Source organism: Lepus europaeus, chromosome 13 (genome assembly GCF_033115175.1).
Source record: "Lepus europaeus isolate LE1 chromosome 13, mLepTim1.pri, whole genome shotgun sequence".
In the NCBI taxonomy this organism is placed as follows: domain Eukaryota; kingdom Metazoa; phylum Chordata; class Mammalia; order Lagomorpha; family Leporidae; genus Lepus; species Lepus europaeus.
The window spans coordinates 62,354,369-62,370,819 of NC_084839.1; the positions used below are offsets into that span (position 1 = coordinate 62,354,369).

General features: G+C 48.3%; 1 protein-coding gene across 2 annotated transcripts in view; it reads left to right on the forward strand.

Moving 5' to 3' along the window:
- Nucleotides 1–1,178: 1,178 nt before the first annotated feature.
- The window catches only part of MEIS1 (Meis homeobox 1), a 139,868-nt gene continuing 124,595 nt past the window's right edge, over nucleotides 1,179–16,451 (forward strand). For both annotated transcript variants that reach the window (XR_009867806.1, XM_062209553.1), the window contains exons 1-6: nucleotides 1,179–1,979; nucleotides 3,818–4,044; nucleotides 5,882–6,023; nucleotides 6,596–6,646; nucleotides 7,420–7,470; nucleotides 8,856–9,002. Coding sequence is in view for 1 of the 2 variants with exons in the window: in XM_062209553.1 (XP_062065537.1) it covers nucleotides 1,968–1,979; nucleotides 3,818–4,044; nucleotides 5,882–6,023; nucleotides 6,596–6,646; nucleotides 7,420–7,470; nucleotides 8,856–9,002 (630 nt within the window). In the remaining variant the exon portion in view is untranslated. The remainder of the gene's footprint in view (nucleotides 1,980–3,817; nucleotides 4,045–5,881; nucleotides 6,024–6,595; nucleotides 6,647–7,419; nucleotides 7,471–8,855; nucleotides 9,003–16,451) is intronic.

Consider the following 16,451-nt stretch of genomic DNA (forward strand, 5'->3'; position numbering starts at 1 on the left):
AGAGGCGCCGAGCCTCCGAGTTTGGGTACCGGCAGCTTTTGTCTGCAAACCTCGGCTCCCGAAGTGGATCCTTTTGCTCGGGCACTGGGAGTTTTCGCCGACCCGAGTGTGTGTGTGGTGGGGGGTGCAGGAGAGTGCGGTCAGCAAAGGAGCAAGGGCGTCGCCGGGGAGAGAGCTGGGGGCGCGGGGCCCCTCCAGGCCCGCGCGAGGCCGAGGCCGGAGCCCCTCGGCGCCTCGAAGACAAAGGCGGCGGCGGCGGCCGCGGCCGGAGCCGAGCGCGCCGGCCCCGTCGCGCCGCGCCCGCGGCGGGGCTGAGGAAAAGCGGCCCTCCCCGCGGCGCCCGGGCCGCAGCTCCGCCCGCGAGGTCCGGGCTGCCCCGAGCCCGCGTCGGGTTTCGCTTCCCGGCGATCATAAATAGCTCGGTGTTTGTAAACAGGCGCTGGGGGCACATTCCCGGCGCCCGGCTCATTGTTCCCTGCCTGGCTCTCACTCCGCGCAGGACGCCGGGGCTGGGGCCGGGGGCGAGGAGAGGGGGGCGTCCAGGTCCAAAGTGACACCGCGCGAGCACTGCCTGGCCGCCGGCCGGGCGTCCACCTCTGACAGCACAAAAAAAAAAAAACCCGTCCGCCCGAGCCAGCCCCGGCCCCGCGTTCCCAGGACTCCCCCGGCGGAGCCTCTCCCAGCCCCGCTCGCGTCTGGCTCCGGGTCGGACTTTTCTCCTCGGGGTGGCGGGGGTGGGGAGAGGTTTAGGTCCGAGGATCCGGCACTTCGTGCATCAGCCCCGGGCCCGACACAGACTGGCCGACCCCAATAATTTCGAGGAAAGTCTTGAAGTCTACGTGCGGTGCCCTGTGCAAAATAACTCCCGCTGCTGCGGCGGCGGGCCCCGCGTTTATTCCCAATTTATTTCAAGAGAGTCGGGCTGGAGACCGAGGGAGAGTCTGGAGGGGGGGAGAGAGAGGGAAGAATGCGGGAAATCAAGGCGGCGGCCGGGCGCTGCCGCCCGCGGCGGCGTGCGTGTGCCCCGGGTGTGCGGCGGCGGCGCCTGGGCGTGCGATTTCATGGAGCGCCTCTCCGCCTCTCCAGTGTGGCCGGAGCTCGCCTCGCGCACCCACCCCTGCCGAGGAGCCTACTTGCTGCAGCCCAATGCATTGTGTAAGACGCGACCTGTTATGGCCACCACTACTTCCGGGTTCTAGCATTCTGGTCGGAATCCACCTCTCCGCCTGTGCAACACACACTTTACACACGCACGGGGACTGCAAGCGGGCAGCATCGATCGTGGCTCCTTTAAGACAAACTCAGACAGACATTTTTTTTTTAACCCTGCTTCTCTAATCTCCCTCCAGTGCAGCAGTTGCAAAGGGGGAGAGAGAGAGGGAGAGAGAGAGAAAGAGAAAGAGAGCGAGCGAGCGAGAGAAGAGAGAAACTGATTAGGAATTAGGACTGATTCGAGGGACGCGAGCGCTAGGGCTTTGTGCATTTGAATATTAACATTTGAGGTGTTCTGACCAGAAGAAGACAGAGCGGATGATCATTCATTCACCACGTTGACAACCTCGCCTGTGATTGACAGCTGGAGTGGCAGAAAGCCATGAGATTTGGTAGTTGGGTCTGAGGGGCGCTCGCTCTTTTTTTTTTTTTTTTTTTTTTAAACTGATTTTTGGGGGAGAGAAGATCTGCGCTTTTTTTCCTTTTTCCTTTTTTTTTTTTTTTTCTTTTTTCCTCCCCCCCGCTGCTGTCTTGGAAACGGAGCGCTTTTATGCTCAGTGACTCGGGCGCTTTGCCTCAGGTCCCGTAGACCGACGATCTGGGACGAGTAGCTCACATTGCTGGAGACGTTAAAGGATTTTTCGTCGTGCTTTTTTTTTTTTTTTTCCGGGGGAGTTTGCTTATTTGTTTCTTTTCACACTGGCCTTAAAGAGGATATATTAGAAGTTGAAGTAGGAAGGGAGCCAGAGAGGCCGATGGCGCAAAGGGTACGTATTAAAAACAATTGTGAGATTAAATTGAAACGTGGCTGAAGGACACTGCTAAAAAGTTTCCTTTTTTCTCTCTTTCTTTTTGAATGAGGCTCTTAAAGCCATGGCCTAAAGCGAGAAGATTTATTCAATGCATTTGTAGACTTGTGTTTGTTATTTGTAGATGTTAATTCAAATAACCAAGTTTTCTGTAGATTCCTAACTAGCAGCTATATAAAAATAAAAATATGTTGCTGGAGCAATCATCTATTTAAAAAAAAAACTAGATACCTAATTTGAGCATTCAGGGAGCAGAAGTTTAAAGCTATGTTTAAACTAAAAGAAGCAGCTGGAAACTTTTGCTATGTTATTGATTATGCCCATCTTTAATATCATTAGAAGTATTTAGTTTTTTAAAGCATATAACTTTTGTCATAGTACAGCAGGTTTTGGGGGTCGGAAGGCATTCATCTTTTAAAAGTAATTTTAATTTGCATGGGGTTTTTATGCAAGATAATACTTTGCAAGCTTTTCTTAGGTAAGCCTTGTACTAATTGGATACTAAGCACATAGTCACTCACTTTAAAAATGCAATACTTAATTTCCCCAATATTCCTATTTGAATGGAAATGTAGTGAGAGTAAAGTGAGACAATGACAGCCCAACTGAGGTAGTTTCTTAAAAGAAAGGGGGTCTACAAAAAGCCTTCCTTGCATAATTTGTGTCCTAGCCCTCAAAGCCCTGTTTGCAAAAGAAAGTTACTAGGCTGACACATTTTTCTTTACTCCTTTGGTTCAGGCAAATGCCAGCGTTCTTCCAAACTCTTTTCACACCTCTGGCTTTAAGGAGATGAAAGTGGCAATTCCTCTTTTCTTTGAAAATCATTTCACTCTCGGCGCCTCCAAATCTTGGGAAAAGAACTTGCCTGGAATGAAGCAATTAGAAAAACCCAAATAGCTCAATTTCGCACAAGAAATAATGACAGTCAATATGAAAGTAGTTTTATTGGGAGAAGACAGCGGGTTGTGTGTACATTTGCTTTTGAATTTGCCTTAAACCTATTGAGTAGCATTTGCCTGGATGACTTCTAGTCTGGGGAGAAAGTTCATAAGCGTAAAAAAAAAATACAATATTGATTGCTTCGACTATAGATTTTCTGTAACTTTTTGGGGAAATTGCCCCATTCTAAATTCAGCTCTAAGGTGGGGAAACATTACCCTTCCTTGAATTTCATGTATCAGGGAATCAGTTCCTTTTGTATAATTTAGCAGAGTTTATCTTGGAAAGCAAAGGAAATGCAGTGTCTTGCAGGACTGCCCAACCCCACGCTGGCAGGGAAATAAAATGAGAAGCCTGTCTGAATTCACGTGCTTGGCAGAGCCGTTCCCATCGTAACTTTTTTTTTTTTTTTTAACTCCCCCTGATGTGAAGGGGCTGTGAAACTAGGCAGGTTTAGCTGCACTGCCCTGGCACGTTTTATTATTGTGATTTTGCTTGATTTTCCTCCTCCAGAGACATGCACGCTGTACCTTCCGCCCTCCGGGAGAATGCCTCCCTGTCTTTCCTTCTTTCTTCCTTCCTTCCTCGCCAGGGGATCCTGAGTTTCTGAACGAGTGGATAGGGACACAAGTTAGGGCAAGAACATTCATCCCAGATGAGTCTTAGCGAGACTCCTAGAATTTTTACTTGAGAAATTGTTTTTTAAACAAGAAATCTCAACTTTGGAGATGCAAGGAAACCAAATTCCGGCTTGAAGGAGCCAGCTGGACTGACCTTATATAAGCTTGGTGCCCTGGCGTTCCCCTATTTGCCCGCCCGGCTTTCTGAACCTTCTCTCTCTCCTGTTTGTCATGCAGTACGACGATCTACCCCATTACGGGGGCATGGATGGAGTAGGCATCCCCTCCACGATGTATGGGGACCCGCACGCGGCCAGGTCCATGCAGCCGGTCCACCACCTGAACCACGGGCCTCCTCTGCACTCGCATCAGTACCCGCACACAGCTCACACCAACGCCATGGCCCCCAGCATGGGCTCTTCGGTCAATGACGCTTTAAAGAGAGATAAAGATGCCATTTATGGGTAGGTACAATGGGGAGCAGGTTAACTCGTTGAGATGCGATGCTTCCCCTGTTTCCCGGTGCCCTGGGTAAGAGGCAGGTCAGAGCTGTCTGGGTTGGAGGTGCCGTGGTTGACTATTCATTCGCGTTGCATGAAGGACTGGGGGAGGCGGTCTGCAGTCCCCGACCCCCACCCCGTCTCCATACTCGCTCTGTGTTCACCCAGCGCCCCATTCCGCCGCGGCAGCGCCAAACAGGGGTCCCAGAGCCAGAGAAGTTGCCTAAAGGTCCCTGGTCCCCTCCCAGACCGCCACTCAGCGCGTTGGAGTCCATCCTCGCTCGACTTCGCTCGGAGCACGTTAGGGCTTCTAAATGTAGGCGCCTTTGTGTTGGTACGAAACTTTGAGTTTAAGGGGAAATCTTTTAAGCCACTGATTGTTCTGACTTGCTAAGTTTACTCAGCAACCGTATGCTGGCTCTGCCACTGCACAATGAAATCAAGGGAGCACGGTTGCGGGTCAGACAAGGGGGAACATGTTTTGCATTTAGGGAGTCTGACCACTGAAGTCAAGGAGAGGGGCTGGCTCTGGATTGCTCCAGACGTTAGGAAACTTCTGGACGTTTTAACACTTTGTATTCTAAGGCGAAACCTGCGGGATGTAGCTAGAAGGAAATGCGGGGTGCACTCAGGCGGGAGGCTGTTTTCTAGCTGAGGCTCGCACCGTGCTGGATGAAACCCTGCTGCACTAGCTAAAATCCTTGGAAAGGCACTTGCGCCTACTGTGTGCTGATGGATTCGGGGAGCTCCTTTTACTTTGCAACAACTTTTATTTCTACATATGTCTTCTTTTTAAAAAGAAAACCTGGCAACACGGACGCTCCCTGGCCGAGGGGGGTGGGGGAAATCTTACTGCTTGATTTTCTGGCCCCTGGTGCCATGGACTTGTTTAAATCCTAGCGTTTTTTCCGCAGCATTCACTGCAAATGGTTCAGGCTCAGGGACAGAACATTTGGGGCAGCTTTGAAAAGGCCCCCAAACTGTTAAATTCCCAGCTGGGCTGTGAGAGCGAATAAAAGACTCGAGACACCTCCTTGGGCAAGCTTTTTTTTTTTTTTTTTCCCTAAATGGGCTGAGACAGGCGACATCTAGGCCCCTCACAAGACTAGCTGCTCTGCCACTCCGCAGAAACGAAATGAAAGGCCCCACCGCGGGAACATTTGCAGGAACTTTGTTTGGGGGGCCGTTGGGGACATCCGCGAAGGGAGGGGAGCGTGCAGAGGGCCGAGGAGGGCCCCTGCTGCTCTCCCAGGGCCGTGGGCTTGGGTTCGGTGGGTGCAACCCAGTGACAGTCGGTCCGGCAGCCCCAGAGAGCCTTGCCTCAAGTGAGCTGAGCGCCTGCCACTGAGCGCCCCCGAGCCTTCGGCGTCCGCGGCCGCCCGGGAGGAACCTTCGCCAAGTCGCTTCCCCAGCCCCTGCGCCCAGCGCCCTTCTCCTCCACCGGGTCCTGGATGTGCAGCCCAGGGACGAGGGCTGGTCGGGGTGGGAAACTTAATTCAAAATGGCTGCTGGAACCGCTTGGGTTTTTATTCGTGGCAAATGTTGCCAATTTCTCTGGCCAGATAGGCTGAACCGATCCTTAGATACGGCCCATGAATGGCTCAGGGCCTCGGACTTCAGGGCCCTAAGGGAGGTGAGCCGCCACCTGGGCCGGGGGTTGGAGGAAGGGGATAAAAGTAGGTGACAAAAATCTGGGAGGGGGTCTCTTTCTCGAGCTCCTCCGGCTGTTTTTCTTGGGCGCGTCTTTCACTGACTCGGGACTAACCATTGTATTGTTTGTGACTGTTGTATTTTCTTACAGACACCCCCTCTTCCCTCTCTTAGCACTGATTTTTGAGAAATGTGAATTAGCTACTTGTACCCCCCGCGAGCCGGGGGTGGCGGGCGGGGACGTCTGCTCGTCAGAGTCATTCAATGAAGATATAGCCGTGTTCGCCAAACAGGTCAGCAAATACATGTTTCCAAAAAAAAAAAAAGTCAAAAAAAAAAAAAGAAAGAAAGAAAAGCAGAAGACAGCCCCTCCCCCAATGCGCGAGCACACACACACACACACACACCCCGCATATTTTCAAAAGTAGCCAGCAAAGAGTCCACCCACCCTCAGCCGTGCGTGTCACGTCCACCGTGAGGTCGTCCTCCCCTTGTGAGGGTCTGCTCTGCGGATGACTTAAAATCGCCCCCAGGCGGCCCCGGGCCCCCTCCACCGGCCACCGCAGCCAACTCCCTGCGGAAAGCTGAAATCGCCGGCTGCGGGCGTTTGGCCGCTTTGGACCCGGCGCGAGCGGCGGGCCCCGCAGCTGGGCGCTCCCAGAAGGGAGCCTGGGCTCTGGGCTGATTTTCAGCTTCTTGGAGTCACCCTGAAGTGCTCCTAAGCGGGCCTCCGTCTCGGGGTTACATCCCGTCCCAGGCAGGGCAATGGGGCAAGAAACTAGCAAGGCGACCAGATTTCATTTTCTTCTTCTTCTTTCTTCCCTCCCCCTCCCCCCTTTTCCCGCCCCTCCTCACTTGTATTTAGATTCGCGCAGAAAAACCTCTATTTTCTTCTAATCCTGAACTGGATAACTTGGTAAGAGCTGACCCCTTCCCCCTGCCCACTCCTCTCCCCCACCCCAATCTCCAACCCCCTGGGCTTCGCCTGGAGAGCCCTGGGGTTTCCAGACCAGTCTTAGTGTGTGCGTCCACGCACAAGTGGTCCGGGACAGGATCCCGGGGAAATAAATTCATCTCCAGAGGGGCCGGGCGAGCCGGCGCGGGGAAACGCGAGCTTTTGTTTTTATGACAGCCGGGCCGCGCAGCCCTAATCAGCGCGGGGATTTATCTCCAGGCCTGTCAGCGTGTGTGCTTAAACTTTGTGGACTTCCCAGCCCTGCACGGCTCGCCACGAGGGCAGCGACCGGGCAGGGTCCCCCAAGCATTCCGTGTGCCTGCAAGGTGTGCGGAAGGCGGCAAGAAGTTTGCAGTGTGAAAAGCCACAATTTGGGGACCCTTTGGAATATTTTCTGGCGCACTCTCCCCCAGCCTCCAAGGAAACACCTAGTCCAGCTCTGTGGCCCTTTGGGGGTGGGGTGGACTCAGTGGGTAGAGCCAAGGGGGAAGAGAGTGTTTATGATCCCCACTTAGATGCGTTCTTGTTGTTTTAGCTGGTTTTTTTTTTTCTTCTTAAGAAATACAAACCTCTAGATGGTACCCAGTCGCTGCTATTAAGTTTTAGTGTTATTGCCATAAATCAAAATAACTATATTTACTGGGGGAAAGGGGTGGGCTGGAGATGCTGGAGCTGTGACAGCCAATTTTCTGCAGACCAAGATCGGGGTGCTCATGCTTTTTGTATCTTTACAGATGATTCAAGCCATACAAGTATTAAGGTTTCATCTGTTGGAATTAGAGAAGGTAATTTCTCTAGCCTCTTTTACTTCCCCTCACCCCAAACACACAGAGAGGAGCCTTCAGAATGGCTGAAGTTCAGGCTTCTGCGACATTTGCATAAATGTCTTTCTTGCTGGTAATTAGTGTCAAGGCCAATCTTAGCGTCCATTTCTCTTCCCAGTTTAATTACAATTTCAGCCACTATAACCGGAATCACAAACGCCCTATCCTTGTGTTCACTCTTAATACTTTGCTGGCTTTGTGTAAATTGTTGCAATTCTGTGCATCCCGGTTGGTGTTTAGAATGCTGCTGTGAGTTTACTTCACAGGTTGATACCTCTGTGGTCTCTTTTCCTCTTTCTCCTAGTTGCATTGGGGTGGGGTGGGGGGAGGAGGCGGGGCAGTTTTGTTTAGTTTTTGTGAGTTTCTGGAAGACAGTCTGAGAGCAGGGGCAGGTCAGACGCAGAGGAGAGGTGGAGGGGGAGGAGAAGCCCGCAAGGGGTCTGGAGGAGCTGGTGGGAGAAGCACACTAAATGTTGTGCAGAGACAAAGCAGAGTTGATAGTTATGTCAATTCCTTGAGTCCTCCACCTTCACACTCAAGAAAGGGTGTGGGATAACATGATGTTGCTAGCTGTTCTATAAATCTCAGCAATAAAAACTTAATGCATTGTAATTCAAACTAACATTAAATTGCATGTGCACTGGGGTTTCTTGCAATTTTTTTTGCATGTTAGTGATGCCCAGGGCCTGGAGGAGACCAATTCTCTTACTCTTAAATATTTTGAGGCAGTCTTTTCCCTTTCTCTTAAAAAATATCAATTCACTAAGTTTCTGGGGCTGAGTTCTGGCAACTTGATTTCTTCAAGTTTTGGTGGAAACACTAACCCTAAAACATGCATCTTCTGAACAGAATTGCTAATTATAAATGTTACAGGGTTTTACATAGTCAGCACATATCTTCTGCTCCTCCAGTACAGGTCTATTGGAGAATCCATACATATTGTACATATACATATATTTATATTCACTTTTTTCCTTAAGGATCATTGGAAAAGGATTTATAATAAAGCAACTGGATGAAATTAAATAGTTTACCTTAAATGTCACCCACTCAGGTCACCTCTGTAATGGCCACAACCCCAGGAGCAGATGAATTTAACACGGGTGTTGAATATGTTGTAGCCTGTGAATCATCTTGTCACTGTCAATTTTCTGGGATATCTCTATTTTGCAAGAAAAGAAAGTTATTCCTAATTCTGGATGCGTCTGGGGGTCTCTGGAGGACAATTGGCCCGTGTTTCCCCTCTTTGGAAGTTTGGGTCTCACAAGGGGGGTGGATTGCACTTGTCAATGTCACTTATGCACTCCTGATTATACTTCCATTTTTTTATTTCTGTCATAATGTAGGTACACGAATTATGTGACAATTTCTGCCACCGGTATATTAGCTGTTTGAAAGGGAAAATGCCTATCGATTTGGTGATAGACGACAGAGAAGGAGGATCAAAATCAGACAGTGAAGATATAACAAGATCAGCAAATCTAACCGACCAGGTATGCGCTTTTCAATTTCGACATCCCTGGAAAAAAAAAAAATCTGTATGCATATTGCTTGCTGGGTCACTACCACCTCCTTTTATTATTTGCATATGATTAAGTCCCTTTTAGATACATTTCCATCGAAATGAAAATCTTTGAATAATGTGGCTATTATTGCTTCATTAAGGCTGGCTCTGGGATTCGACCTGGAGAGATGAGCTTCTAAAAGCTTTGCCTGCAAACTTGACCTGTTTCTTGTCGCTTTTAATTTTTGTCTTTATTTTATTTACCCTCTGTAATAATGGGAGTGTTAACTGCCACTGACCGCCTCAGATTGTAGGGCTTTGTTCCGGAGTGTTCCCCCCCACCCCCTTCTATCTGGAAGAAAAGAAAAGTGTAGGGTCTGCTTATTTCTTATTTTATTAGGAATAAATCCAAGATAGGTGGTCTAAGAGGGACAGCGAGGGTTTGAAATCTAGCAAATGCTGGCTATTTTCTCCCTGTCTGTACGCTTCATTAGCCTGTCTTGTCAGTTTTCCTCGGCCGAGCGCTGCTAGACCTCACTGAGCATTGCTTTGTGCGGTGTTCGCGGCAAACTAGCCCGTTTTATTGTACTTAATAGAAAAAATAAGACCAGGCCGAGGTTACAAAAACAGATAAATATGGACTCTTCTCCTCCTCTTTTCCCACTCATCATCCAGCTGGTACGTGCTCTGGGCCCTCTGGGGTGGCAGCTTTGTGGAAGTCTCGGCGTCGGGGGCACCCCGGCGGCTCCTCAGTGTGGAGGGTGGGGGACCTTGCGCCGTCGCCTTGGCTCTCAACTGCCGGCCTTCGCGGGCTGCGCCCCCTCCTCTAGCGTCTTCCCCGCAGGCCCTGTCTTCCGCCGCGTTGCTCAGAGGGGACGACTTGTATTCGGAGTAGCTGGAGTCAGTTCTCTTCCTGTCACCCCAACATCACCATTTGCTCCCAGTTTCTCTCTCTCTCTCTCTCTCTCTCTCTCTCTCTCTCTCTCTCTCTCTCTCCCCCCATGTCTGTTTCTGCCGTCCCTGCGTCTCAGGATTGGTCCAAAGGAGTTGCAAAAATGCAATGAAAGTGAAAACGTGAGGGGTGAGTGAGTGAAATGAGACAGAGCCCAGGACAGCCCTGTTGTGAATGGTGCCTAGGAGGCTGGAGGTTAGGGTAGCCGGCCTCCTCGGCCCCCTCCCACCACGTAGAAGTAAAGACCCCCGAGTGGTTTCTCTTTCCGTCTTGGCACGTGAATCCCGGTCTTGGGGGAAGAGATCAGGCTGTCTTTGTTAAGCCAAAGGCCAGCCAGTTCTATGCAAGCTCTTCCATGATCACTGTTGGCTGGCAGCTGTCCGGTGCACACTGTAGCTGACACCTCGCTCCTGGGGTCCTCGTAAGGTTTCTCTTCTCTCAACATCACTCCCATCAAGAAAATTCCCAGCGTACATTGTCCGGGCAACCCCTCGCAACCCAGGCTAAATTCCTCCTTTGCCTAGGAGGAGTGCGGCCCGGCAGAGCTTTCAAAGCGCCAACACGCGGGGTCCTCGCTGGAAACTTTGGACAGTGTAGACGAGTGCACAGGACCCCGCAGCCTGTGCAACCCGGGGGCGGCCGGGCGGAGGTGGGAAAGCAGCAGGCAGCCCCCGACCCCGGCCCCACAGGCTGCGGGGCCTCGCGCCGGCTCAAGCCCACGGTCCTCGCCCGGGAGCTGCTAAATGCAGATTCCGCCGAGCAACCCTCGCGTCCTGCTGTTGAACAAAAATTGTAATCCAACAAGCCGAACTAGAAAATGGGATTCTGAGAGCTCCGGAGTGCCGGGTACATAAAGCTATTTGAGCAAATTACAAGAATTGCTTAGGGGCATGAATGAAATCAACACTTTAATTGCCTCCAAAATGAAGATTTATACCCCATTTTCTCAACGAATCATTATTTTATTAAGGTAAAAGATAAAGGACCAAAGTTATGGTTTTTTTTTTTTTTTGGCGGAGGGGAGGGAGGAGATACAAAATACATACAACATTATTAAGTTCTTCCCCCTACTCTTTCCATAAACTTTCTTTACCCAAGTATCTTATCCTGAGGTGTGCAAAGATTGGCATGCAATTGTGTCGGGTACAAGCTGCCCCTCTGTGTTCCTCTCCTACCTCTAAGAGGAGAGTCTTCATCCTGCCCCGCCGTTTGAGAGTGGGCTTCGCAGCTTTGGCTAGGCTCGTGGCGCTGTTGGCCAAGGCGCTTGGGCGCCTTCTTGTGACCTCGGCTCACCCAGGTCTCAGAAAGCACACCCAGGATTGTGTTTTCTAATTGTGCGGGTCCCAGGAGCCAGGAGTGACTGTGTCTGGGCCGGGTTGAGGGGGCGGCGGAGAGAGAGGGGCACACGAGGTCCTGGGCCTCGGACGCGGGTGGCCTCCCCTGCCCCGGGGAAGCGAGGGGTGAGGGAGGAGGCACCCGGGCCGTGTGGTGGGCGCCTGTTCCCCCCTACTGGAGCCTGCTGGGCTGCGTCGGCGGGCGCTGAGCCCCCCGAAAGCTCGGCCTCCCCACCTGTCTGTGAATGCAGCCCAGCCAGTCGGAGCCTGGGCAGAAGGTGCTCTTGGGGGCTGGACGCTCCAGGTGTAGTGCGAGCGCTGGGCCTCGTTAGCTCATTAACCCCTCTGTCTCTAGGGCCTACTGGCGGCGTGGTTTATTTTATTTTACTTTGTTTCCTCCGAGGGCGCGAAGGCTGCCACCCGCGCCGAGACCTGGGATCGACCACTTTGATACCAGTCGAGTTCCCGGAGGGCTCAATCGGAGGAAATTCACTTGGCCTTGTAGTGTTGTTGTTGTTGTTGTTATCTTATCAGATTAAGACGCCAGTGCAAGCTGTAATCCCGTTCTCCCCTAGCCGCCAACCCCCTCTCGCCCCGTCTCGGACGCCGCCTGGAGGTCCCAGGGCCCGGAGGCATCTCTGGCGGGCGCGGGCCTCCTGGGCGCCCTCTCTCGACCGCTGCGCTCCTGGCTCGGCACAGACGCTCCCGACGGCCAGGGACTTGGAGGCGCGAGGGGCTGCCTGGTCTCCGCAGGGCTAAGGGAGGGCTTGTGACCCTGGAGCGGACCGAGATGGTGACCAGGCAGTGTAGTGTTGAGAGAAGGGGAGGGCCGGTTTGGCGGCGGAAAGGAGTTCGGCAGACAGGGGAGGCGGGGCGTGTGAATGGCGGGGGGTGGGGTGGGGGGCCCGGGGTGGAACTGAGGAGGCGGAGAGGGGCTAGGCGGGGGAGAGTCCGGTCACCCAAAATGCCAGGCCTCGGGAGGGAGCGGTCGCCTTCCTTCCCGGGGTTGTCTGTTGCTCCCCACTCCGGGAATCTACCTCTTATCCACGGCCAGGCGCCACAGGGGGATTGTGAAGAGGGGAGCGAAGGTCTCCGGGCCCCCAAGCCCGCCTCCCGGGGTGGCCACGCCTGCCCGCAGCAAGGCGAGGTCAGCTGGGCCGGTGCTGGGCCATCCGCGACCGCCCTGGTTCTGCCCGCCAGCAGCAGGAGGCAGAGAAACAGTCCCTAGGGTTACAGTTTGTGTTCCGCAACGGCTCCCCAAGGGGTCCCGTCTGAATCTGCATTTAACAGCTCCCGGGCAAGGCCTGGCGGGCTGCACAGGGCGCCCTGTTGCGTGTTAATCCAGATTTGTGCCTGCCGCCTGGGGAGAAGTAAGATGGAACCAGGAAGCCAGGCAGGTTAAAATGCCAAGTGCTGGAAGGCTCCTGGGGGCTGGGGAGCAGCCGCTGGGGCTGTGTGACCCAGGCTGCAGGGCGGGAGAGGCCTCGGGGAGCTGGGGCGGACCTGGGCCACGGAACCCTGGCGCTGGCGGTTTCATTTCAGAAGTTTGGAATGTTGTTTCCAACGCATGGTTAGGTTATGATTCTTAAGACCGAAGTAGGACTTGATGGCAAAAGTCTCCTCTCTTCAAAATGGTGTGAGGGTACGTCCAGGGCAATTTTGAGCTTGGGGAAGGTGTCGTGGTAAGGGGCGGCCTATGAGGACAGGGGTTATAGCTAAGGTCCTTTCATGGGTTGGAGCTGTTGCTTTAGAAAAAAACAAAAAAGCGAATGGGGTAGCAGATAGTTGCTTAGACTTGTGAGCTTCATTTTCATCACTTAAGAAAACTGGACACCCACAGTGGGAGGCAGGAAACCAGTCCCTTTGTCAAGTGGCTTGTTTCTAAATACTTGCATTCAGATACACCTTCCTTGCAATGTGAATGCTTCCTAGGGCCTTACTTGGTGCCTTCATCCTGGAATCAGGCCATGGGGTGAGGTCCTCCCGTCCTCTAACTTTTGTGATTATTCTTGTGGGTCATGTGGTATATTCTGAATTCCTTTCTTGATACATATCAAGAGGAAATTATGACAAGATTCTCTTTAATGATTAAATAATAAGGTGTTGACTGCTTGTCACCACGCTGGCTAATTGGGATGTTCACCCGAGACCCTTTATTGCTTAGTGCCCCTTGAGTTAAAAGTTAGTTGTTTACCACTTGAGTTAAAAGTTAGTTGTTTACCACATATGCTTCTATTGTTGCTTTCTGGTTGGCTTTAGTGTATCTATGTGTGAATTTCATAATAGCAGAGTATTGATTATTAATAGAGGCACTCAACATTTTAGAAAAGCAATAAGGAAAAAAGCACAAGATCTATGCAGATAGGTTGTGATCAATTACATTGTTATATTGTTATCTCAGGATCTAAATGTTAATACTACAAAAATTCTTCTCTCTTTCCCTCCCTCTCTCTCTACCTAGTACGAGTTCTATGGTTAATGGAAAGCAATGATACTAATGCTACTAGGTACAAAGTAAAGCCCCATAACAGTAACTATAGCTCAGTGATTTAACTAGCTCTGTGGTAGTAGATCACTCAAATAGCAATTCCTCTCCCACCAGAATCGCTCTATTGCTCACCATTCAGAAATATATACAATAGTTGTAGGTACTCTAGCTACTGGTCTTAACTTATAGATTTGTATTAGGAAACATGCAGAATTTTAAATAACAGAGGAAGAAGAAAAGGAGGAAGATGAGAAGGATGAAAATGTGGGCCCTACTTTCAAAACAGTTACTTGTAATTGTCCAACTTTGAAAATATACAAATTTTAAATCATTGTTTTCAAACATTCATATGTTTAAATTTTAAAATGTTTGCCATAATCCAAAAGATTATGGAAGCAAAATTTTGCGGTAAACTTCCATAAGCTTACAAAACAGCCTATTTGTGGTCCCATGGTAGAAACTTATATTTCCTAAGGCCAAGCAGATAACATAAAATATGACCAGGGGACTCACTGTTATAAAACTAGCTTACCTTCCCTCCCAGCTGAAGTTGGAGAAACTATGAAGAATACATAGCAAATTATGTTAAGGCACTCGACATAAGTGAAAATACTGTCAACGTGAATTCAAATAAAATATTCTCAGTATATGTTATGCTTTCCATTGCAACAGTATTTTCTAGTAAAATGTAAATAAATGTGAAATGCTAAAGTTTTAATAAGTGGTCATTTAATCATCCCATATAGTCCAATATGTATACAGAAACTTTTAAAGGCAAGCATTCATACAGCCAAGTTCTTATAGGAAGTAGCAGGGAAATGGTCAAAAACTGAACATGAAATAAGACTTCCTGTAAGGAGGTCTATAATTCATCATGATTTGACTCCATTGTCAGGGAAATAGTTGAGGGATAATAAGTTGATACCATTCTCTGTCATTTTTGCTACAGTCTTAAATGTTTGCAATGGTAGCATTTTATATGGCCTTTTTTTTTATTATGATAATCTGTCCCATTGGTATCAAAGTAGTGGTTGAATTTATGCTATAACTAACACAAAAATTTTTGCCATTTCTTCTGAGTGTGAAAAATCTAATATTTAAAGATTGAATCAGACTTATAAGAAATAATTTTTTACAAATGAATAAACAAAAATGGAAGATATATACACAGTTGTAAAGATGTTAGGATTGTAAGTTTCCAAAATTCCAAGAAAATATTGCTGCTGTAAATCATTTTGATTTGCTGTTCTTACTCATCAAGAAACATCAGATTGTAATACCTTCTTAAAAACTTAGGGTCTAAAACACACAACATACAGCCTCTCCACTGAAGTTTTTATAATAATTCCAAAGTTTGACTTTAGAGAGCCAGTAAAAGTTTGGATATTTTACTATCCATAAATCTGTGAATGAACCTGGTCTATATAGAATTGATTTAGAAAAACTCAAGCAGATGAATATGTTTTTGTGTTATAAAAGGTAAAAGAACATCTTGATGGTATCCTTCATTTAACATGGAATGATTTCAGGATCATAGGAATTTGGAAAAGCTGTTGGAGATTTCAATAGCTTCTCTAAGAAATATACCTATATCTGGCAATTGTTGGATTTCCCACACTTACAAATTTGACATTTTAATAAACAGTATCAAGAATGCTGTGTGAAATAAGCGAGAATATATTCATTTAAATATTTGTCACTAGAATGCAATTTCAATCAATTTAATGCATTCAAGTGTGCCGAATTAAAGCAATTGGCAACACTTTACTAGACTCTCTCTGAACACTCTTTTTCCAAATAGCATTTCTTAATCTAGAAAATATGTTCATGTTAAAGGAAAATATAAGAGTACAAATCTTTCAAAATTATTTTATGTTTCTTGACTTATGGGTTCAGAATTCCTAAAATTGATTAAGACATACCTTAAAGAGTTTGTTCTCTGGTGAAAAAAAGGATTATTTATTTATTGTATTAGACACCTGTTGTTTACTGGTGTTATGAATATATACAGTCAAACACAAATTAAAGCCAGAAACAAGTCACTAACTGCCAAGATATGAAATAACCATGTTATGGCTTTGCCATGACATATACGCCACTGTATATGGCACAAACTAATGAACAATAAATAAATTGTGAAAATAAATTTTACCCTATTTATAATTCTCAAAAATACATTTCTACAGTTGATTCTTCCCTTGATGCTTCATGACTCCATTTATAATTAATAGGATTTATACTTTGAGGTTACCAAAAAAACTCCTTGAGTATGTAACATTATGGCTCTTTAAAAAACTTAAATGAAATCATATTCTTCCACAGAAAGGAAATGCTGCTGTTATTCTTAATTAGTTTACTAAGTAATACTTTACAAATGGTCACAACCTTTTATGAGTTTAATAAGTTTAAGTGAAATATTATAGTCATGCTATTTTTTTCATTTTGACATAATGCAAGGTCTTAAATTGTACAATGGATTTAAACTTACATCATTTTGATTTGTTTAGCAAATATTAGTAAATGAATAACTTTTTAGTGATAGCAGAATTAGTCTAATGTTAATATCTGATAACATTCTAATATCAATGACTGACAACAGAAGCTATCTTGGGATTAATTGTTGTTACTCATGGATTCCTACTTCTATAGATTTTTCTTACTTTA